This window comes from Netta rufina (assembly GCF_964035555.1).
Source record: "Netta rufina genome assembly, chromosome: 1".
NCBI lineage: Eukaryota > Metazoa > Chordata > Aves > Anseriformes > Anatidae > Netta > Netta rufina.
Genome location: NC_140123.1, coordinates 197,237,476 through 197,260,980, shown reverse-complemented (window position 1 = coordinate 197,260,980; position 23,505 = coordinate 197,237,476). Strand labels below are relative to the sequence as shown.

General features: G+C 36.2%; 1 protein-coding gene across 1 annotated transcript in view; it reads left to right on the top strand.

Annotated features, from left to right (window-relative positions):
• Positions 1–23,505, top strand: part of PCLO (piccolo presynaptic cytomatrix protein) — a gene marked incomplete at both ends in the record, with an annotated part of 199,010 nt that overhangs the window by 7,317 nt on the left and 168,188 nt on the right. Inside the window, 2 exons of the mRNA XM_084306345.1 lie at positions 1,787–6,854; positions 7,233–9,238. Coding sequence (XP_084162471.1) covers positions 1,787–6,854; positions 7,233–9,238 — 7,074 coding nt within the window. The remainder of the gene's footprint in view (positions 1–1,786; positions 6,855–7,232; positions 9,239–23,505) is intronic.

Below are 23,505 nucleotides of genomic sequence, written 5' to 3'. Positions count from 1 at the left end.
GGGGCATATTTCTAGATGAAAAAATAACTTGGGTTTTAATGGATTCTGTTTTGGTTTGGTTATTTTTTTAAAATAATCTAAGCAATGTCCCTTAAATATTTTTTATTTAGTAGAGGGAATAAAAATAAAAATAAATAAATAAATCTGCAATTATTTGGGCTGAAGAATATCCAAGTGTACCTTTTCCATAAAGAGTGATGAAGTGGTGATGACTTCCCAAATTCATTTGGAGTTTTGTCCAATATGATTATGATTAATCACAGCTTAATCATTAGAGTTATCCTTAGAAATATTTATTATTATTATTATTATTACTGAGCAAATTTTAAAGTTACATTCAAATTATAATTAGTACTGTCATGATTTTCTTAGTGTATTTTTTTCTTTTTCTTTTTTTTCTTTTTTTCTTTCTTCTTTTAACTCAATATATTGCTAAGGAAGTTGATAAAGCTTTAAATAGAAGGTTAGACCTACTTCAGAAATTATTGACTTAGATTAGGAAAGTTGATAAATACCTCCATGTGTATTAATGAGGGCCATAAAAATATGAACATCACATCATATCATTTAAATCAGAAGACTTTGGGATGTTTATCCTCAAATTACTAGTGGATACAGGGACGCTTTGTAAGATTACCAGCTAAGATGACAGCTAAGATGACCTGTCATTTGGAGAGTGAGCTATTTCGTTAGCTGAATCATGAAATTCTTTCACAAAATATTGCATTTTGCATCTGGGAGAAACTGGGAGGAGGCATTTCATAGCTGGGATGAGGGAAACTCTGGTATGAAAATATTTGCTGTAGGATGTTCTTGGTATTTTTGTTATCCAAATAAGGAGATAGAGTTGCTTGTCATTCAGGGTGGTATAAAGGAATCTTATACTCAGAGAAAGACTAAGTGTATTTAGTTAGGAATAAGAAGGAAAATATTGGTTGTGATGTTCAGTTGCATATGCCTGCCTTTTCTTCCTTATTTCCTTTGATCAGTAGCTGACCATTTCGCTTAAATCCCTTCAATTACACTTCCCTAGCAGCAGCTTACCTCTGCATTACAAATTTACTGAGATTTTTTTTTTTTTTTTTATGAGCTCTTCAGAAAATGGTTGTACAGTACCGAACTGAAGATACGGGGACTTTCCAGATCATATGAACTCATGCTTCAGTACTCCATGTGTTCCACTGCATGTTGCAATGCATAACACTCAAATTGAGAAAATGAAACCATAGCCATAACCAAAAAAAAAAAAAAAAAAAAAAAAAGCAAGCCCAAGAAATACTGCAGGATGATGTTTGGCAAGCTATATTTATATCTAGAAATGTGTAGGCAGTTTTGAAGCATAAGTAATTAAATATTAATTTAAATTACCCCTCCCAAAACAAACAAACAAACAAACAAACAAACAAAAAAACGTATATATGAACAATTATAGATTATCATTAGATAGGATTCTGAAAACAGTTAACTACAGTATTTGTTTGTATTTACAAACAAAAGATAATGTTACAACTGATTAAACTAGTTGCTGATGTGGACAGTCGTGTAAAACATAGCTAAATGTCAAAACTCAGAATTTGAGGATCTTTTAGTATTGTTTTAATAGCTTTGCAAAACAGAATTCATGTTCAGTCATTTATGGTTTAATATAATTTGATTTAGAATATTTTTTTTCATCTGAGACGTTAGATCATCTTTTAGAAAAAAAATAGACACGTATTTAATTGCCTGGAGACATTAAGAATGTATATATAAGTATATACACATGCATATGTATTTATTTTTTTAGGAAAAGGAGGATGACAAATCAGACACATCAAGCTCTCAGCAACAGAAAAGTCCACAAGGTCTGAGTGACACCGGGTATTCTTCTGATGGGATATCAAGTTCACTTGGTGAAATTCCAAGTCATATCCCCAGTGATGAAAAGGATTTACTCAGAGAATCTAGTAAAAAAGACCCTATTTCACAAGAAAGTCCACCGAGCCCCTCGGATCTAGCTAAATTGGAAAGTACTGTCCTGTCTATTTTGGAAGCTCAGGCAAGTACACTTTCTGATGAAAAATCTGTGAAGAATAAAGAACTTTATGAAACATACAGTGAACAGACAAAGGAACAGCATAAAACAAAGCCTTTGCCAGTCACTCCAGAATCTTACAGTTCAGATGAGGAAGACTTAGAAGCTATTCATGAAGGTGAAGGAACCATTGTAGAAGATGGCAAAGCAAGTGCTTCCTCCCAGGCCATTCACAAGGAAGGAGACGGAGGGGATGACATACCAGCAAGAAGGCAACGGTATGATTCTGTGGAAGATAGCAGTGAGAGTGAAAACTCACCTGTCCCAAGGAGAAAAAGAAGAGCTAGTGTTGGTTCTTCAAGTAGTGATGAGTACAAACGAGATGACAGTCAGGGATCAGGTGATGAGGAAGACTTCATTAGAAAACAAATTATAGAGATGAGTGCTGATGAAGATGCCTCAGGTTCTGAAGATGATGAGTTCATTAGAAATCAGCTCAAAGAGATCAGTGTAACTGAAAGCCAAAAAAAAGAAGATGTGAAAAGCAAAGCCAAAGGAACTGCTGGAAAACATAGAAGAATGGCACGGAAAAGTAGTGCAGGCTATGATGAGGATGCAGGAAGACGACATTCATGGCATGATGACGATGATGAGACTTTTGATGAAAGTCCAGAACCAAAGTATAGGGAAACTAAAAGTCAAGACAGTGAGGAACTTGCTGTAACGGGAGGAGGAGGTCTTCGGCGTTTCAAAACAATAGAATTAAATAGTACAATAACAAACAAATATTCTGAGGCTTCTGAACAACAGAAAGGTATCTTATATTTTGATGAAGAACCTGAGCTAGAGATGGAGAGTCTTACAGATTCACCAGAAGACAGATCTAGAGGAGAAGGGTCTTCTAGTTTACATGCTTCAAGTTTCACACCAGGTACATCTCCCACTTCAGTGTCATCACTTGATGAAGACAGCGACAGCAGTCCTAGTCACAAAAAACTAGGAGGGGAGAGCAAGCAACAGCGCAAAGCTAGGCATAGGTCACATGGTCCTCTTCTTCCAACTATTGAAGATTCTTCAGAAGAAGAAGAACTACGGGAAGAGGAAGAATTGCTAAAGGAACAAGAGAAACAGCGTGAGTTAGAACAGCAACAAAGAAAAAGTTCTAGCAAGAAATCTAAAAAAGACAAGGATGAACTGAGAGCTCAGAGAAGAAGAGAACGTCCAAAGACTCCTCCAAGTAATCTTTCTCCCATTGAAGATGCATCTCCAACAGAAGAATTACGACAGGCAGCAGAAATGGAAGAGCTTCACAGATCTTCCTGTTCTGAATATTCACCTAGTATTGAGTCAGATCCAGAAGGATTCGAAATTAGCCCAGAAAAGATAATAGAAGTTCAAAAGGTTTACAAGTTGCCTACTGCTGTCTCACTATACTCACCAACAGATGAACAACCAGTTGGAGTTCCAAAAGAAGAAAGCAGTCAAAAGACATTGAAAAGTGCTGAAGAGGTATATGAGGAAATGATACATAAGACCCATAAGGCCAAGCCATTTCAAATTTCAAATGAAAAAGATGAGGTGTTTGAAAAAGAATCATTATATGGTGGAATGCTAATAGAGGATTATATTTATGAATCTTTAGTAGAGGATACCTACAATGGAACTATTGATACTAATCTTGTAATGAGACAAGATGAGAGTAATGAGTATATACAGCAGAGAGGAAAAGAGAAAAAAATAAGAGCTTCAGAACAGATCTATGAAGAACCACAGAAAATTACTGATCTACAGGAAGACTACTATAGTGTAGAGCCTTTACATTCAATTGTGCCTCAAGAAGATATTGTTTCTAGCTCTTACATTATTCCAGAAAGTCATGAAATAGTTGTATTAGACAGCACAGTAAATGCCACTACTGAGGAAAAGCAGTTGTTAGATGCAGAAGCTGCTTATGAAGAGCTTATGAAAAGACAGAGAATGCAGCTAACCCCTGGGTCCAGTCCAACACAGCCAACTTCAGGTTTTGTTCCTACATCTGATACAAAGATATCTAATGTTGGAGAAACAGTGGATAGTACATCTTTAACATCAAGCACTACTTCAGTAATCTCAGATGTATCATCTCTCAGTAGCACAGCACTTTCTATTCCAGATGTTAAAATAACTCAGCATTTTACAGCAGAGGAAATTGAAGATGAATACTTAACAGATTATGCCAGAGAAATTCAAGAAATAATTTCTCATGAAACATCAATGTTGACATACTCTGAAACATCAGAAGGTGCTGCATCAGTTTTACCCTCTGATACAGCTTCCTTAACATCATCTACATCTTCAGTTTGTACCACAGATAGTTCATCACCTATAGATAGTGCAACCACAGGTTATGTAGATACAGCAGATGCTGTAAGTAAACTAGCAGATTCTGAAGATGTCAGGATAATAGCCCAAATTCCCTTAACATCTACAAAAGAGTACTCTGAGGTGAGCATGCCTTATGAATCTGTTTCTGGAGCCACTAAAAAGCCAGCTATAGCCTCAGATATGGAGAGGGTGGATCAAGCTGCAGTTTGTTTGCCTGAAACTGCACCTTCATTAGTGTCTACTACAGTTACAAAACCCCAGCAATATGCAACTGATACCATTACATTTGATACCTCCAAAGCAGAAAAGGTTGCAGCTAGAAAAATGAAAAGTACAGTAGAGGCTGGCATTGTCAAAATTCATCATGAAGATTTAAAAAAAGAATTGAGCGTTGATATGACAAAGATTAATTTGACTGGTGCTACATCTGAGCAACTACCCACATGTATAGCGTCAGTTCAAGTTAAAGAGCCTGCATCAGAAACATCTTCTGTACCTACTCCCAGTGTTGTAAGTAAGACCAGCATGGTCTCTGTGTCTTCCTCAGCTCCTGTTCCAACATCCAAAATATTTTCACTTTTTAGAAGCTCTTCTTTGGATTCTCCTGCACAACCTTCTCCACCCCCACCTCCTCCTCCTCCACCACCACCTCCTCCACCATTACCTCCACCTATTTTACCCAAACCAGCCATTTATCCAAAAAAGAAGTCACAGATTAAGACTCCAGTGGCAACAGCACCCACAATGGTACCTTCAGTCACAAGTGTTGCAACACTGGAGTCCACAGCTGTTTTAAAGAATCATGTGGTACCTATCACAAAAACATACACCCCAACACCACCTCCTGTACCACCCAAACCATCCTCCATTCCAGCAGGGCTCGTTTTCAGTCACAGGCCCACTGAGGTAACAAAACCTCCAATTGCTCCTAAACCAGCGGTTCCTCCACTCCCAATAACTGTTCATAAGCCAGCAGAAACACAGGTGAAACCAATAGGTTTGTCATTGACTTCAACTATGACTCTGAATTTGGTTTCTTCAGCTGAATACAAAATAGCATCTCCCACATCCCCTTTGTCTCCACACTCTAACAAATCATCACCAAGGTTGACAAAACCCTCACAGGAAACCTATGTTGTCATCACATTGCCATCTGAGCCTGGAACTCCTACAGAAGCTATCACTAGTCAGGCTGTTACCAGCTGGCCTTTAGAAGCACCTTCTAAAGAACAGATTCCCCAGCCTCTGCAACCAATTTTTACTCCATCCATGAAAGATATGGAAATTCCGAGTATGGCAGATCAGAGTATGTATATTTCAGCTGCTTTGCAAACTATCCCTGTCACAACACAATCAACTTTTGAAAAAGTACCTAGTTCAAAATCAGAAGCAGTAACAACAGAGGTAGCCAAGACTACAGTGTCTGTAGCGAAGGGCCCAATGCCTAGTGTTGGTTTAGGTAGTGTCGCTATTACTATACCTCCAGAACCAATACATATAGTAGATCAACCCAGGTATAGAGAGAATGGAAGATTCCATCCTTTGGGTGATGTCATTGATCTTCGCACTTTAACTAAAATGGATATTGAAGTGCGAGACAGCTGTATGGATCTGTCTGCTGTTTCCATGGATGTGAGAAGGCTAATGCCAGCAAGTGACACATGTGGGCGGCCAGTAAGTACTGTCCAGCCAGCTATAATAAATCTCAGCACTACATGTGTTGCAGATCCTTCTCTGTCTGTAGTCACTGAGACAGTAACTGTCATGACCTGCACTGCCACTGTAAGCTACACTACCAGTACAGACAGCCTCGTGGATCTGGGACATGCAATGACAACTCCACTGCAGCTAACAACATCAAAACATTTTGAGCCTGCATACAGAGTGACAGACAGCCAGACGTTCTCTGCAAGTAGAGATGAAGTGCCAATAAATTTATCCCTAGGTACTTCAACACATGCAGTGACATGGGCTACTACAAAGCCTGTTACTGTACCTCCTGTTGGTGTTACAAATGGTTGGACTGATATCTCGACTTCTCAGGAGCCAATGGAGAGTGGAGCAGTTGACCTTAGCACTACAAAATCCCACAGAACAATAGTAACAATGGATGAAACTACTTCAGGTGTCATAACTACAGTAATAGAAGATGATGAAAAGCCTGTGGATCTCACTGCAGGGAGAAGAGCTGTCTGCTGTGATATGGTTTATAAATTTCCATTTGGTAGGAGCTGTACAGCACAGCAGCCTCCAACTACACTTCCTGAAGACCGCTTTGGTTACAGAGATGACCATTATCAGTATGATCGTTCAGGATCATATGGCTACCGAGGAATGGGAGGTATGAAACCATCTATGTCTGACACAAATTTATCAGAAGCTGGACTGTTTGCATACAAAAGCAAGAATAGCTTTGATTATCGAGTTGGGGCAACTGATGCAGCAGTAGATCTTACTTCTGGAAGAGTTACTACAGGTCAGTATGACACAGCAGCAGATCTTTCTTTGAAATATGATTTTGATGTTCCTCACCTCATTTCAGGATGATTTTTAAATGTATTTTTATTTTTCCCCTCCTTCTTTTGTTTTGTTTTCTTTTGGACAGTGTGACAAATTATTCTGGATTACACCTGTATTTCATGTCTTCATTTTACATATATGTTTTGCACAGAGGTGCCTGCATGTGCCTGCATGTTCAGAAATGCTTCCTTCACATCTAAAGTAGATCAGTTACTTGAAGATTTGCATGCAGTTTTCCCTTTCCATTTAATTCATCAAGATGGGATGACTTTCAGAATCCACAAAGCAGCATTCTTTTGTGGGACTGGACTGTAATTTTGCCCTGTAATTTCAGGTGAGGTTATGGATTACTCAAGCAAGACCACTGGTCCTTATCCAGAGACTCGGCAGGTAATTTCTGGCATCGGTATCAGTACACCACAGTATTCCCAAGCAAGAATGGTATCATCTCTGGGTTCCCCATTCGGCGTTGGAAGTGTTTTGAGATCATCCAATGGTGTTGTTTATTCTTCAGTAGCAACTCCCATCCCATCCACATTTGCCATCACTACACAACCCGGTTCTATTTTCAGTACAAGTGTCAGAGATTTGCCTACTCTCCAAACAATTGACTCAGTGCCCTCCTTATCAACTTTGCAACAGAGTCAACCTCTCCCAAGGTCATACAGTTTCTTGACAACAGTAGCAACTGAAAAAGATGCAATTACTGCCCTTGATATTGAAACAGGCTTGCCACCTCTTACTCTAGAAACTATTGCCACTGAGCCAACTAACTTAATACCTGCAACAGCATCTGAAGTTTATACAGATGTAATCGAAGATGAGGTTGGTCTTCTCATTGCCCCTGAAGAAGGCAAACAGCAACAGCTTGATTTGGAGCGTGAACTTCTTGAGCTTGAGAAAATTAAGCAACAGCGCTTTGCTGAAGAGCTGGAATGGGAACGTCAGGAGATTCAAAGATTCAGGGAACAAGAGAAATTTATGGTACAAAAAAAGCTTGAGGAGTTGCAATCCATGAAACATCATCTCTTATTTCAGCAAGAGGAGGAACGGCAAGCTCAGTTTATGATGAGGCAAGAGACTTTAGCACAGCAACAGTTGCAACTTGAACAATTCCAACAACTTCAACAACAGCTCCATCAACAGTTAGAGGAACAAAAAATACGTCAAATATATCAATATGGTTATGACCCTTCAGGGACTGGCTCACCACAAACAACCACAGATCAAACACTCCTGGAAGGACAGTATGCAACCACAGAAAATGGACAGTTTTGGCCTACTGATGATGTAACCACTACAGCTTCAGGAGTGCTGGGTATTGAAATTCCACAAAGCCAAACATGGTATACAGTTCAGTCAGATGGCATTACCCAATATATACCTAGGTCTGGTATCCTAAGCTCTGTTTCAGAAATGTCTCTTAAGGATATTGATGTTAGAGAGGAGAAGCAATTGAAAAAGAGAAGTTCTATGCCAAAATTACGTGGTCCATATGAGGAGCTGGATGAGACTCTGGAAGATGAGCCCAGGTGTTTCAAAAAGATAGTAGACAGTGGAGTGCAAACTGATGATGAAGACGGAGCAGACAGAGGTTACACAAACAGGAGACGGAGAGCTAAAAAGAGTGTTGATACAAGTGTTCAGACAGATGATGAAGATCAAGATGAATGGGACCTTTCTAGCAGATCCAGAAGAAAGCCTCGTGTAGGGAAATACAGTGAGAGTACCACTGAGGCAGACAAAGCTAAACAGTTCTCTAAAGTATCTAGTATTGCAGTTCAGACAGTAGCAGAGATTTCAGTACAAACAGAACCTGTAGGAACAATAAGAACACCTTCAATCAGGGCCCGATTGGATGCTAAGGTTGAAATCATAAAGCACATTTCAGCTCCAGAAAAGACATATAAAGGAGAAAGTTTGGGATGTCAAACAGAGACAGAGTCAGATACTCAAAGTCCCCAATATCTGTCAGCTTCATCCCCCCAGAAAGATAAAAAACGCCCAACACCATTAGAAATAGGCTACTCAGCCCACCTTCGTCCAGACTCTACACTGCAGGTAGTCCCTTCCCCTCCCAAATCTCCCAAAGTTCTCTATTCACCTATTTCACCTGTTTCACCAAGCAAAGTTATCGAGTCAGCATTTGTACCCTATGAAAAACCTATCACTGATGACATCAGCCCTCAGAAGATGCTACATGCTGACATTGCCAAGGTTCCTCCATCAAGCCCAAAGGCGGCAAAGATGATGCAACGCTCTATGTCTGATCCTAAGCCCCTGAGTCCCACAGCAGAAGACAGTTCCAGAGCTCAGTTTCAGTACACTGAGGGTTTCATGGTAAGAAGTATTTGCTTTCTTTTCTTTTTTTTTTTCCTTTTTTTTTTTTTTTTAGTATGCAGTTGTACAGCTATCAGTACAGCATGAGATCTGACACACCCATCAGAAATTCCTATGTATGCAGTCTTTTTGCACATCTTACCGAAAAGTCACAAAATATCTGCTGTCTAAAGCAAAGGTCATTTGATTCATCATTTTGTCTGGAAAAAGAAGAATCCAAATTACAGTCTTAGTGAGATTCAGAAGAGAAAAAAAATACAACACACAACAAATCCTTATTCAGAATTTGGATGGCACCTTACATTTTATATCTCTGGTGGTTTTACCGCCAGACCCAGTACAATATTGCAATTAATTGGCAATAAAACAGCTACTACCAATTCTTCAGAAAATTAAAAAGAAATATATTCTGTAGTAATATAGCTCCCAGCTCTTGTGGCACACTGTAGTGTATTTACATTGGAATTACTGCATATACCTTCTGAGAGGCAGCTGAAAGCAGATTTGCAGTGGCATGATTTAGATGTCATTTTTGATCCTTGTGGGTTGTTTGTTTTTGGGTTTTTTTGGCCATTTATGATTCTGTGGATAATCTTGTGTCCCAGTCTGTACATACATCTTTTATCTCTTCCAGAGTGAAAGGTTTCAGACCATAAATCCATTTTTTGCTGTTTTGTTTTGGATAGGGAGGATTATCAAGAAGTTATACAAGTGCTGGAGGTTGTTTCTGACAGGGCCAGAGAAAGGATGCTGGATTTAGATAGAGACAGCAATAAAGGAGTAATAAAGGACTAACATCACCAGGATTTAAATTTGCTATTTCTGCAGTATTCCTTCTCCTTGAGAAGTAAGATTTTTGATTTGTGAATCAATCCATTATTTATGAATGAAAGGAAGTAGTCTTGGTGAATTAAAAACAAACAAACAAACAAATAAACAAACAAAACAAACAAAATATTTAACATGTTCTTGGCAGTCCATTTGTCTGAGTCTATTCCCTTCTGTCAGTTGCAGGCTCAGTATCTTATTTGTGAGAGCTCTAGGAGAGCTGCCATTCAGGTTCTTTAGTAATTTTTACTTTTTATGTTCAGTTATCTGTGAATACATAAGTATATTCTCTAGTACAGACTGGACAGAATAAAGTGGGTTTATCCCTGTTTGATATTTTGTGGTGACTTTCAGCTAAGGGATTGTCTGGTTATACCCTTCAAGGCCCCTATTGTAAGCAGTTTCTGCAGCTTTACATATTTATGCAGACATTAAGTAATTTCTATACTGTTACTGTTTCAAAACCATTCTTTGAAGCTTGAAGGGAAAACAGTAGTCATGGCATTGGTATTCCATATCAACTCCATATCCCTATTGCAGGATTAACAGTGTGAGAAACAGTAACACAAATACTCATTTCATATAGAGGCCTTGGAACAGCATCTTAAAGAACGTTGTTCACAGGTTAGAAATTGTTGGGTTGTACTAGATTTTGGAAAGTAGGTATTAATATTGTAAAATAACTGGCACTGCAGTGAAACTATTACTGATAACAAATGTTCACTTATTTTATAGATATATATATAGTTAATACGAATTGTATAGTTTGTATGATGGTGGATGATAAATTATATGAGGCACTGATTGTTTAAAGGCTTTTACATTAGAGCTTGAACACATGCAGTATTTATTAATCAAGACATAGAAACAAAGGGCTCGTATGTATATATGTTCAGTACTTACTCATATGGCTATTGCAGTTTTGCTCTCATCACAAACAGTAATGAGATATGCTGTTCTTATTAGTACGCAGCCATCAAGCAGAAATAGTCCATGTGTCAAAGTAATCTAACTGAAAGAGGTGGACTTTTTATGGATTTTTTTTTTTATAGAATTTGAAGTGCAAGTAGGCAAACACAAGGAAAGTAAAAATCTTCCATAGTTTAAAGTGGGCTGCACTAACTGTGTCATGTGGCAGATGGTGGGAAAGCTACTCTGCAAACTTGCCGTGACCACCATGGCAGCTTTCAGCCCTGATGTTATGTGAAGCGTTAAGCATTATTTTTTCCGATGTAGGTTCTTATGTTCAGTTAGCTTTGTCTGGGATCAGATGAAAAATAAAGGAGCAGAAGAGATACATGATAAACAAGAATACAAAAAAAAAGAAAGTTTCAGAGAGTGATCTAATGGCATCATCAGAATCTGAAAAATATTGGGATAATTTGCTTTGGAAGTTTGTCAGTTTCAGTTCTCAATTACTCAGTTCAGTTATGGTAGAAAGCAGGGATCTTCAGTTTCCATAAGACTTACAGTATTCTGTTCAGCAGAATTATGGTTTTTTGAAAGTGAGAACCTGGTTTTAAGACCGTAACATCTTGGCAGACAATGATTTCTTCCATTGTGCCTTAATACCCTCCCTCAGAAGTTCCTCCTGAAAGTCAGTATACACACAGTGGCACTGTTTACAAAGTGCATAATCTGTTGACATTTTCATAGAATCACAGAATCATAGAATCAGAATATTTTTCAGGAGCAGATTTGTGTTGTTGCAACAACATACTGTTGTTGTACTTGAGTCTAAACACAAGATCATTTTTGGATTATCCTACTAGTTCTGAAACTACAATGTTTCATCAACATTGAAATATATTAGGGACTGCAACATTTTGTTCATTGTTTGTACAGTGTCCGTAGCAGTTAAAGTTCTCGTGTAAGTTCTCTGTTTACCCTTTTTTGCCTCATGACTGGTGAGCACCTGATTGTAAAAGGGAAAAGTAGAAGAGATCAGATACATCATTCAGAACAATGAAGTTTAGTGCAGAAAAACTTTTCAAACAGGTCACTCAGAATAAGAGGACAATGTTGAATATAAAGGAAAAAAAAAAAAAAAAAAAGGAAATGAAAGATTGATCTTTCAGTACCTTAGGGAAATGGAGTGTGTACAGGAATATTTTTTGCATGGATGAATATCCCATCACATTTTTAATAGTTCTCATTTCAGGGTTATGTCTTTGTCTCCATTTAAAAATACTGCAGGTGAAAAGGGCGTTCATATGTTCATGTGCATGTTTCACAGGCTTCATTTTATGACAGTTTATCAAAAATGTTTATCCTTATGCAATCAATGAGCCTATAAGGGAAAGAATAAAATTGGTCTTAAAATCCTTTCTAAAGATTACAGTGAAATGACATTTTGTCCTCCACTTTCATCATTCATGTCTTTCTTCCATTTAAAAATGCATTTATTATAACATTTCAAGAAAAAGATTATGGGGACTATGAATAAGATGATGAAATGATAACCCTGCTTTTTACAACTGCTGTTGTAAATATAACTTTATGTTCTTTATTTTGCCTTTTGTAGGAAATTATTACAATGTTTTATCCAATCTAGTATAAGTGAAAGGCTGAAAAATAATCTGCCTGCTAATCATGTAATTATAAGTATCAAAAAATATTTCTTTCAGCACATTTAATGTTGAGATAGCAAGTTATATGTTTACATTTTCCATTACTGTCTATAGTAGTTATTGCCTCTATTGCCATGAACATAGAATGAACATAGGTGATGCCTTCCTACTAATCTGAAGTAAGAGCATTTCTTTCCATTTTATTTCCTTTGATGATTCTTGCATAGTGTGCAGTTCTGTGAGTAATCCAGTGTAGCTGTGTCAAGGAAAAATTGTGAGATATAGGTTGCCTGCATGAAAAAAGACTCACGGAAGACACCCATCTAGAATTGTTACCATTCAAAGATATTATTATTCCTCCTTGTGAAGCTTTGTGCTACTTGAACTCCCAGTGGAAATGACCTTCTTGACGCTGCCTTTTACAGGCTGCCTAGCAGCTGTGTGTGGTAGGATTCTATGGAGAGTGATACCATAACGGTGGTCTCCATGGGGGCACAAGGAAGTCTTAGTAGAGTTTGGAAGCAGTGATTCAAATTTATCTATACAGCATCAACAAAAAAAAACAACAACAAACTAAAAAAAGTGAGTACCTGACTAGTTTAATAAAGAAATAGCTTTATACCAGTGCATCACAGATCAAGTCACATGCCAGTCACAGTCAACTTCAGCACTTGTACATGTTGCGTACATATAATCAAAGATGGAAGTTGTCTGCTTTTTGCCTTTGGATGTAAAATGCCTGCTCAGCTAAACTAAAGCAAATGGCAGGAGATCTTGCACATGAACTGTCACTCTCATACAACATCTACAGCTTAAGCAGTGCATAAAGCCTCAGAAGAAGTGTTTGTATTAGTGAAACTAATGCAAAGACACATCTGTCAACAGCCTGACAGCCTCAGGGTAGAAACTGTGTATTTAAGCGTCCACAGTTTGAGCAAATTCTATCAATCTATTTATTAAGAGAGTTACCAAAGACTTCTTGAATTTTTTGTCCAATGTTATTTGCTGCTACTGTAGGGCAAATATAATTCAAATCTTCATACTATGCTAAAAAAGACAATGATTTCAAGAAAAATCTCCAAAGATTGTTTATTTATTTAGGTTAAACAAAAGCCAAACTAAACCAAACCAAAACAAAACAAAAACAACAACAAAAAACTTCACCTATTGCTTCAGTAAGAGCAGAAATTTTTTAATACCAATTTTGTCATTTTTTTAAATGCTGAATCACAGTAATCTATGTTTTATCTTCTTTAGTACTGTACTGATAATAGATTTCAACAACACAAAGTGACAGATCTGAAAGTGTTGCCTCAGATACATAGCACCTGTTATGTATAAACGTAAAAGTAAATTACAGAAAATACTGTTCTCTGTAATCTATCACTGTCCTCAGTTTAAAATCAAGTTAGTGGAATGTACCTTATTAACATCTATGTTGTACCGTGACATTTCTGCCTTGATCATGATACTGTAATGGCAACATAATTCCTCATTTTCATGAGTAAAGTTACATAATGGTTTGGATAGATACTTACTGTATGTTGCTTTTAGATGGGCTGTATCTATTTTGAATGGTCCTGTTATCATTTCGTGCTCGATATCATTTAATATTTTCAACTACAAGGAATGTGTTTTCATCTGTTTTCTTCTTTAAAACTGAAGGTTAGGACCTCAGTAATTTGGGCTGTCTTTTCCTACATCAGATATGCTGTACATCTGGGCACAGGAGAGGGGAAAAAAAGTAGTGTCTCCCAGTATAATTAAAACCTTCTGTACATCATATCTATGATGCTTTGCTTGTCTTTTTGGACTAAACTGGTAATCAGATCTGTATGATATTGAAGAAAGTTCTGCTTGCGTAATGAACAGAGATAAAGCCTTGGGATAATTGCATGGTTTTGGGTTGGGTGTTTCTGTTTGTTTACCTTCCTCAGAAGCAGGAACTAGGTTCATTTCTTAGTGTTGTTCCAGAATTTCAGGTAACAGAGTTTCTGCTATTACCAGGACATTGGTGTTTCCCTTGGTTTCTTGTTGTAGTTATGCTTCTTGGGTGGTAGTTTGTTATAGCTCTTGTATTTATTGTAAAATACTTAGAAGTTATTTTTGGTCTGTGATATATGTGGTCACATGATTGAAGCTACAGAAGGCTTCATTCAGTGACTTAATTTTCCAGTATAGTCCCATGATTTGGTCTGGAAAAAAGGAAGAATATTTTTTTCCCCTTAAAAGAAAGTTACCTTTAAATATAACATGACTATTGCCTCATGCAGAAACAGCAATCATTTGGGTTTAAGTATAGCAGTGTGTTGTGTGAGGAACTGGCTTTGGTAGTATGATGTAAGAGTAACCTAGATTTAAAGAACAAGTTTTGTTGTTGTTGTTGTTGTTTGTTTGTTTGTTTGTTTTTCCTTTGCTTCCAGGAAATCTAAATGACATCTGTGGGCTGTGGTTTAACAAAACTCTTCAAAACTCTTCTTCAGGCAATGGTGACAACAGGTCCTTCATTTTGACTGTGCATACACCAGTCTTAAAGCATAGTCTGGGAGTGGCCTGATTTGCATGGTTTGTATGGTTTTCATGCAGTTCATTAACTGCTCACTTGGGTCAGCTTAACAGTGTCTTAACAGTTAGCAACAGGCTAAGTCACTGGTTCTGGATAGGCACACAGTGTAGTTTTCTACATCCCTGAAGAGTGCCCTATAGCTTGTGTATGAAGCTGGTTCATTGTTTATGGTCAGATCATATTTTGAGATTGTATTTATGCCAGAAATCCAGAGAAGGTGTAGATGTAGCCAGTGAATTCTTTTTGTGCTTGAATATCAAGTCAAATGCTAGTATGCCTAGTTGGGTTCATTGGAGGTGCAGAAAAATGTGTATAAGCCTGGCTTTCTTTATCCTATTTTGAATTACTTTCAAAAGAGTTTCCTGTTTCATATTCATATAACTAATCTTTCTTCTCATTCAGATATTCTTTAAAAAGGCATTTTTAAAGTAGCAGTGTCAGTCCAATACAGCAATGTACTGGGAGACAAAGGCCACTGATTCTTGCTGCACACCACTTCTCCTCTGCATTTCAAAAAATAAAATACAATAAATAAATTTAAAAAAATAACCTGAAATTTAGGATCTCACATATAAAGACAATTCTTGATCATCTTTTATTCCTATGCAATTAGCAAAATATCTATCTTATCCTTTAACTACAAGTTTTTAGCTAGATTTATTATTACTTTTTTCCATTGAAGTTTTGATGTATTTACAGTTTAGAGATCTGTTAACATTTCAAGCTACTGCTTCCTGGGCTGTATTTGAAATCCTTTGGAATAACCTCTCTGTGACTCAAATAAGCCATCTTTTTTTTCCATCTGTCTCATCTTCAAAACAGAAAAACTATCCTGCATTTGGTCAACATATCCTATAAACAGTATTTTCTAAAGAACATTTAACTGGGTCACTCTGAATTGTTTGTTACTTTTAAATTAGCTGATTTCAAGTATTTTCTTTTTAATGAAGGGACACTCATTCATAAGAGAAAATTATTATGATATTCAATTTCTTGCTTTTCAAATGGTATCTTTCACAATCTGTAATACAGCCTGAGATTTATGGCAGAGTTAACAAAGAGCCTAGGTCTTCTGTCACGTGGGCCTTTTCTCATGTGCTGACAGTTCATCCATCTCCCCATTAGCCAGCTCTCATTTACACATTGAAAAAGCACCCATGGCCACAAATCCCTACCCTGACCTACTTCAACTCTGAAGTTGAAAAAGCCTCAGACTTTTCTCGTTTATCAAGACATGGAATACAGTAGTTTATCTGAATAAATAGGATGAGGGTAAAAAATTACTAGTGTAATTCATTGCTTGTCTAGATGGCCAGGGAATAACCTGACTGAATTCAAGAGAGTTTCTCTCGAATGTTCTGCTGGCAAGTTTGACTTCTGCATGTCATTCTGTTGACTCTTATGAGCAGTTTTAACAGAAGCTCAGGAAAATTATAGTGTACTGAGAAAATGGATATACATCCTCAGGAAGAACAGTTTAGCAAAAGACCAGCATCTACAAAAGCTTGCTACAAAGGAAGCACTGAGTGTGCTTTGTTAGCAAATCATTTGGTATACTAGAAGCAGAACAACAGATCACATCAGCTGATGCTAAAGCCCCTACAAGTATGCCTTATGCAGCTGGGGACTCTGACACTGGAACTGGTTTATATTGTGGTTTGATGTTGTCCACAACATTGATTTGGACTGGTCTCCCCTACCGGGATTTGAGCACATTTGAGACACAGTTAGAACAGAGCTTCCTATTTAGTTTTCTCCCTAAAAAATCTAGTTGGTATGCTCAAAATCCTCCCTGCAAACTGTACTAACATGAAATAACTAGAGAAAAACAAGGAATTTGTTCTTGTCAAAGTATTAGCCTAATGCCTTCTCCAAAACTTCATCTCATTAAAAAAAAAAAAAAAGGAAGCTTTAATTCCAACACTTATTACTGTCGCATCATTAAGATATTTTTAAAAAAATCTTGTCAAGATCAGCCAAATGTGATTAAATGTTTCTTTGCAAAAAAAAAAAAAAAAAAAAAAAAAGTTTCTCATATGTCCTATTTGAAGATAGCTAATATATATATATATATATATATATACACATGTATATATAGCTAAATATTCAGAGCAGTAAAAAGATGTTTGCTATCTTAAAACTTTTAGGAAATTCCTTTAACACAAATCAATGCATTTAAAATTCTCTTTGTTTTTTGTTTTTCTTTGTTTAAAAAACTGTGTGTGGTTTACCAGTACTGAGAACATTATTCTGTGTAATCAAATCATTAGAATTTAAAGGGATACATGTTATTAAATTCTGATAGCTGTGGATATTTTCTCCATTCTTGTCTGTGATTAATTTATCTGTAGCAAATGAGCTACTGAAAATCCTAAACCTCTGAATTGTCCCTTAAATATATATATAGACAATATATATATATTCAAAGCAATATATGCTTTGCATATATGTCCCTACGATCACCTCAAAAAGTAAAAATGTAGAAGAATGAAATGAGGCTAGTCCATAATGTCTTGGATACATGTGTGTTAATACTCATTGCTGCATTATTAACTTCATAAATCATCAAACAGAGCTCTGAAGTTTTGCATTTCATCGCTAGAAATACTGGCTAGGTCAGATTTTCTGTTGCCATAGTGCTTCACATAGCCATGTCGGGTAAGAACATCACATAGGTATTTTTTGAACTTAATGCCTTGCCTATGGCAGACCTAAACTTGAAAGCTCTTTATGCTTTTATTTTCACATTGATTTTTTGAATCAGTGATTTCATATTAAAGGGAAATTGTTAAGATATACGTATAAGATATGTATATCTTATGTATATAAGTATAATATTTAAATAAGTATAATATGTATATAAGATATGTATATCTTATGTATATCTTATGTATATATGTATATCTTATATACATAAGATATACATATATACATATGTATACATATGTATACATATATACATATACATCTTATATACATAATATACATATTATGTATATATGTATATCTTATATACATAAGATATACATATATACATAATATGTATATTATGTATATAAGATATACATATAAGTATATACAATTGTGAATTAAACTAAGATTTTAGATGTAGGCATAAGGTTTTATACATTGATGCTCAAAAATCAAAGTGTGAGATTCTGACTCTAATAATTCATTCTATCTTACTTCTTTAATTTCTTACTCCAGCATAACATTATATATTTATAAGTTAATATTTTAGCAATTACTATTTTTTAATGGAGCTGAACTTTCCATCTGCCAACTGAAAGTAGATATCTGAGGTCAAATTGGTCACTGTCAAGTGGTCACTGTTTAAGTGGGGCAAAAAACGTTTCTCATAGACTTGACTCTTTAATAATTTAATCATAATTTATAGTATGGAAAAAATACTCATATACCATCTGCAGATCAATTCAGTACAGGAATCCAAATCACTTCAGAAAGCAGAATTGCAATTTGGAGCAATGATTCAAAATCAAATTCAGCAATGGTACAGACACTACAAGTAAAAAAAAAATAAAATGTTCAGGTGTAGTAGTAAGACTTCAGACATGACTTAAAACTATGAAGTGCTTGCACAAAAAGTAGCAGTGTTCTTGGGAAGCGTTGTCAACTTTCCAACATATAAGATGTGTAGTAATTTTTGTACCTTTTTCAGTTTCTAGTCAGTGGTTAGTGAGACTTCAGCTATGATACTAGATGTTGTTTAGGTCAGCACCATTTATGAATTAGAAAGAGTGGGGAAAAAAAATCAGAATTGAGAGAAAAAGAAAGGATACAAGATTTAGAAAACAAGACCTTGGATAAAAGGCTGAAGGATCTGGCTGTTTTGGTCTAGAAAGAAGAATACCAAAGCTGTACAAGATAATAGTCTTTCACTGTGTTAAACATAACTATAAATGGGACAGCTTCTAACCACTGTTTGTGTCCAATGAAGGCAGGAAAAGGATTATATCAATTTTTCATGTTGGATATATAGTAGATAAGAAGAAAGCCATAACTGCAGTAACATATACTTTAGGATCAAGATATTAGAATGAAACTGTTACCTGAATATTGGGAGTATCATAGAAGGATAACCTACATGACTTATTTCACTTTCAAGCCAAGAATTTTGAGCAGAGAGTAATAGCATTAGCTTTAAAAAATGAATTCTAAGATTAAATACACCTTTTGTTAGTATTCATGACTCTTACTACACATTGATATCTGCATTATTACTGTCAATTTGTATTGATACAGCATTTGTCACAGAGTGCTTGAATAAACTATTCACTAAGGCCTAGTGGGGCTCAGTGACTTCAGTGATACAGTTCTTTATAAGGTAGGAAGCTGGGATGAAGAAAATAGGTTTATAATTAGATAACTTAAATGATACCTGTCTCGTTCCTTTTAGATGAAATGTCATCTATCCCCATTTTGCTTTCCTCTTTACATTTCTCTTCAGAAGCCTAGAGAGGTCTAGCATCTTCCTATAGGAAGGATATGAAAGATCATGTTTCATGTTAGATATTGATGGTGTAAAGTTACACCTGACTTGGTCACTATAACAGACTGTTATAATCTGCAGACAGAAATATTCCAAGGGAACAACAGTTCTACTACAGCAGAACTGTTCTACTACAGTTCAGCTACAAAGGGATTCTTCTAAATCACTGAAACTGCCTTCGGTCAGCTGAATTCCATGGTCTCATGAAAAGTGATTTTACCTGCTGCAATTGTTCAGCTCAGACAGTGGGATCTGTAAAGTCATGGTAAGTAGTTACAGTGCCTGCATTTAGAATGAGGCTCCAAGACAGGAATTAACAGTAGCTAGTATGCTCAGTGCTGTGATGTCTAATTCAGCCATTTAGAAACTCCAAATAGAGGAATAAGTCTGAAACATTGTCACAGGATATGGCTTAGACATGTCTGTGAAATAATGCAGAGCCTGAAATTTCTTCATATTCGTTCTCTCATTCTATATGAGACTACAGAGGAAGCCAGCTTCTTGGCTCTCTTCCATCAGAACTTCTAGCATTCTGTACAGACAGAATTTGGGTCTTGGTTCAATTTCTGTTCATATTCCCCATCTGTCCATATCTTCTATCTAATCTCCTTGCTAAACCCTAATTCTGTTTCCCAGACGGTCCCTCTTTGACACATTCTCTCATCCAGTCTAAGTCATTCCTACTGAAGTACAGCTTTTATTATATCACCTTACTCACTTGGCAACTTATTCATTCACTAATGTTGAATCTGACTCGGGCATTGAGTGTGCTGGTGCTCTTACACTGCCTGGCAAGCCTTTTCCCTGGTGCAGGATCATAAAATGGGCTATCCATTAACTAAAAGTAAAGGCAGGGTTTGAAAATAAATAACTACTATGGAGGAAGACCTGAAGGAGGATTAAATTCTGGGGACATCCTCAATCTTTGTGAGATAAGAAATTTAGATACTCAGCAATTACCAAAGATAGTCAGGAAAGGTGATGGACAGGGGGATGGACAGGGGGAATTAGAACAAAAGTTACCCACATAAAGTTTAAGCCTCATATAGAGCAGATGAATTTGAGCCGTGTTGTTTATTTTCAAGTCTTGTATAGCATTCATTTAACATAATGATGTAAGCCTCAAGGTAGCTCATAAATTGTATTTGCTCCATAAGCTTGTGGAACACATTTTCTATATCCTTTTGCATAGTGTTTCTTTATATGTATATATATACATATATATGTATACACATATACATATATATATAACAGAATATGCATATATATATAACAGGTAACAGAAATAAAATGATACTTCTTGTCTGAGTTAAAGTTGGAACTAAAGGCTGTCTTTTTCACAAATTTGACTGTCTGTGTTAATCACTTACATCATATTGATGGTCCTTTTAGCTAGAATTCGTAGCAGAAATATAGAAATTATAGACATAGGCCTTATAGAAATAGTGGAGAGGAATCACTGCCTTTGCTCATTTCATCTTTGTCCTTTGCTCATTTCATCAGTGATATAGTACAATAAAGAATTTTATAGTAATGTTTCCAGATATTTCTTTAGGCAGTAAAAGTCATTTTTTTGACAGCAGTAGTGTAGGCTGCTCAGAGTCCTTATGTTCTTACAGCCTGTTTAAACATTGTCTGTCTGAGAGAATCGTAACTCAGGCAGTTACCTCTTTTTTCCATTTCTTCATCATTTGTTCCAAGAGCTCACTGATGAAAACAAAAAGTTGTGACAAAGTTACAAAAGTAACATATTTTACTTCATATATATGTGTGTATATATATATATATATATATGTATGTGTGTAGTAATACCTCTACTTTATACATATGTATATATATATAAAAAGCTAAGTGTTTTTTTTTTGGAGGGTATTTTGCAGACATGACTAACAGTATTTTTCATCTCAACCACACTCAGTTATAGAATGCCCGTGCCTACATTCAAGCTTTTATTTAATAAAAGTAAATACTGCAGTCCCTACTGTTTTACACCTTCCACAGCATCTTGGCAATAAATCCATCAGAATGTTGGTGTCCATATTATGTTTTGAAAACATTAACTAGCTAAGCTCCTCAGACATCACAGTGACTGAAAAAAGGATCACCCAGTCATTAGACTGGGAAGAATCTACAGAGATCTACACCTCAAAGCTGGGCTAATTTCAAGGTTATGGGTAGCTAGAGGGCTTGTCCAGTTAAGTTTGAAAATCTCTGAGGAGATTTTCTGGAGATTTCGCAGCCTCTCTGGGCATCCTGTTCCATGACTTCATTGCTCTCATGGTGAAGAATTCTTAATTTACCTTAAGTGACTTGTGATATTTGCCCTCCAATATACATCTCTTAGAAGGATGTGGTTCTATGTTCCATATTTGAGAGTTGAAGACAGCAGTTCCCTTAGACTCTTGTCATATAACACTCATCAAGCTGTTGGGCTGGTTCACATCAGAAGTAAATTATTTTCCCTCAAGCATTTCTATGCTGCTTTATAAAGAAATGCACAGTTCAGGAAACACTATCCTATGCCCCCCATTAACCTGTCAAACCCAGTAATTAGACTGGAGTAATTTGGGAAACAGATGGATTTTTTTTTTCTCCACTAAAATATTGTCTGTTTTCCTGGTTTTTTTTTTTTTTTTTTTTTTTTTTTTTGGATAAACTGCAATTTTGAGAGACCATCCTTTTGTAATAAAAGCTAACATTTGTTTATTCACCTCTAATTTATAAGTGATGTAAAATTCTGAGAAATTAACAAGTAAATATCTGACATCATTGTAGAGACAAAATCTAGTATAAGTGTATTCGGGAGAATTAATTGATATGTTAGTAAGTGTCTTTTTAGATTTAGGAGGAAATTATTCACTCAGAGGATGGTGAGGGCCACAAAGTGGCATATGACAGAAACATGGTAATTATCTAATAAAGAAAAAAAAAGGACTTAATAAATATGGAGTATCCATAAGAAATATTAAGAATCCTAAGAATAAAAAATACTCTATTGGGAAACTATGCTTTATTAGTTGATCTTTAAACAGTAAAAAATTGCAAGTCATTATTATTTTAATTATTGTTGCAAGTCATTCATTATTTTTAGCCGTATTTACTTTTTTTTTCTCCTATTTTGAGTTAAAAGTAGTTTCTTCACAGCTAGACTATTTCACAACATAACAGATCTTACTAAAAGATATTTTTTCTAATATCAATAATCTATTTTTCTTAATTATTCACTTTTCTTCTAATTGCTGGAACAATTTCAAAAAATAAGTATTAATAATAAAATAATTCTTCTAGTTAGTTGCTGGAACACCTCTTCTATGAAGACAGGCTGAAGGAGTTGGGGGTTCTCAGCCTGGAGAAGAGAAGACTCCAGGCAGACCTGATAGCAACCTTCTAGTACCCAAAGGGGGCTACAGAAAATCTGGAGAAGAACTCTTTGTCAGGGACTGTAGTTATAAGACAAGGGGTAATGGCTTTAAACTCAGAAAGGGTAGATTTATATTAGATATTAGGAAGAAATACTTTACTTCGGTGGTAGTGAGGTTGCCCAGATAAGTTGTGGATGCCCCAACCCTGGAAGAGTTCAAGGCCAGGTTGGATGGGGCAACCTGATCTAGTGGGAGATGTCCTTGCCCATGGCAGGGGGGACGGAATTAGACCTTTAAGGTCCCTTCCAATGCAAACCATACTCTGACTCTATGAAATATTGTCTTACTGAATAAATTCCTTTCCCACTCTCTCCATAATATTTTCCTTAGGGTTAGGCCTAACCAATAGTCTGGCAATGTTACACTCCCTG